Source organism: Dendrobium catenatum, unplaced genomic scaffold (genome assembly GCF_001605985.2).
Source record: "Dendrobium catenatum unplaced genomic scaffold, ASM160598v2 original_scaffold_194499, whole genome shotgun sequence".
Taxonomy (NCBI): Eukaryota; Viridiplantae; Streptophyta; class Magnoliopsida; order Asparagales; family Orchidaceae; genus Dendrobium; species Dendrobium catenatum.
The window spans coordinates 1-1129 of record NW_021512917.1 but is presented as its reverse complement, the minus strand read 5'-3'; the positions used below and the strand labels follow the sequence as shown (position 1 = coordinate 1129).

At 36.8% G+C, this 1129-nt stretch overlaps 1 protein-coding gene across 1 annotated transcript; it reads left to right on the top strand.

The window, feature by feature from the left end:
* Positions 1-141: 141 nt before the first annotated feature.
* LOC110108720 lies at positions 142-572 on the top strand (the record flags this gene model as incomplete). The annotated part of the gene is made up of 1 exon (XM_020839479.1): positions 142-572. A coding segment is annotated over one exon (431 nt), but the record flags the coding sequence as incomplete, so codon positions are not given.
* Between the last annotated feature and the right edge of the window lie 557 nt (positions 573-1129).

Sequence of the window (1129 nt, the reverse complement as noted above, 5' to 3'; positions counted from 1 at the left end):
GACATTCTTTCCAAGTTAGATCTTGGGGCATCACATTAACTCCATCATCAATTACTTCCAAGAATTGTTCAATCCTACTCCTTATTTCTCTTCGTTGGATAACTTTCCTATTGGTAATGTTGTTACAAACTTATATGATAGCCTTCTTACTTCTCCTATATTGGAAGTAGAAATTAAAACTGCTGTCTTCAAGGGCTCTTCTAATTCCTCCCCGAGGCTAGATGGATTCAATTATTATTTTTACAAATCTGCTTGGCACATTATTGGTCAGCACGTCTGTAAGGCCATCAGATACTTCTTTCTCAAGGGGCATATTCCTAGTGGGGTAAAAGCTACAACTCTAGCTATTATTCCTAAACACAGAAATGCAACTTCTATTACTGATTACATGCCTATTTCTTTATGCAACACTATTTACAAAATCATTGCTAAAGTTATTGCTTGTAGGCTTAATCCTATTATGCCTTTTATTATTAAAGACACGCAAGCGGGGTTTGTGAAATTTAGAGTCTCCACTGATAGCATTCTACTTGCTAATGATATCCTCTCTTTGGTCAATAAGAGAGGGGCCGGTAATATATTTTGTGCTAAAATAGACATCAAAAAAGCTTTTGACTCTGTCTCTAGGGAATTTTTAATTGCTCGTATGATTCAAAAAGGATTCCCTAAGCTTTTTATCAGTTGGGTTAAGGCTTGTATTTCTAATGTAAATTTTTATGTTGTCATTGATGGTGCTTTAGAATGTTTCTTTCCCTCTTCTGCCGGGCTGAGGCAAGGTTGCCCTCTTAGCCCATACCTTTTTTGCATTGTGATGGATGCCTTCTCCAATCTTTTAGATGCTAGTGGTTTCAAAGGATTTAAAGCTGACAACTTTCATCTCTCTCACCTTTTATATACTGATGATGTGTTAATTTTTGGTGAGACGACATTAGACAATTGTCACATTCTTGCTAATGTCCTACATGAGTTTGCTGCAGCTTCTGGTTTACACATCAATTTCGATAAATGTTCTGTTATGTTAACTAAAAATCAAAGAAATAGAGACAGTTTGTGCCAAGCTCTCTCCATTTTTTCCCTGTTCTTTGCTGGTGCGGACGCTGTTTCTGGATGTGTGGAATCTTGGCTTCTT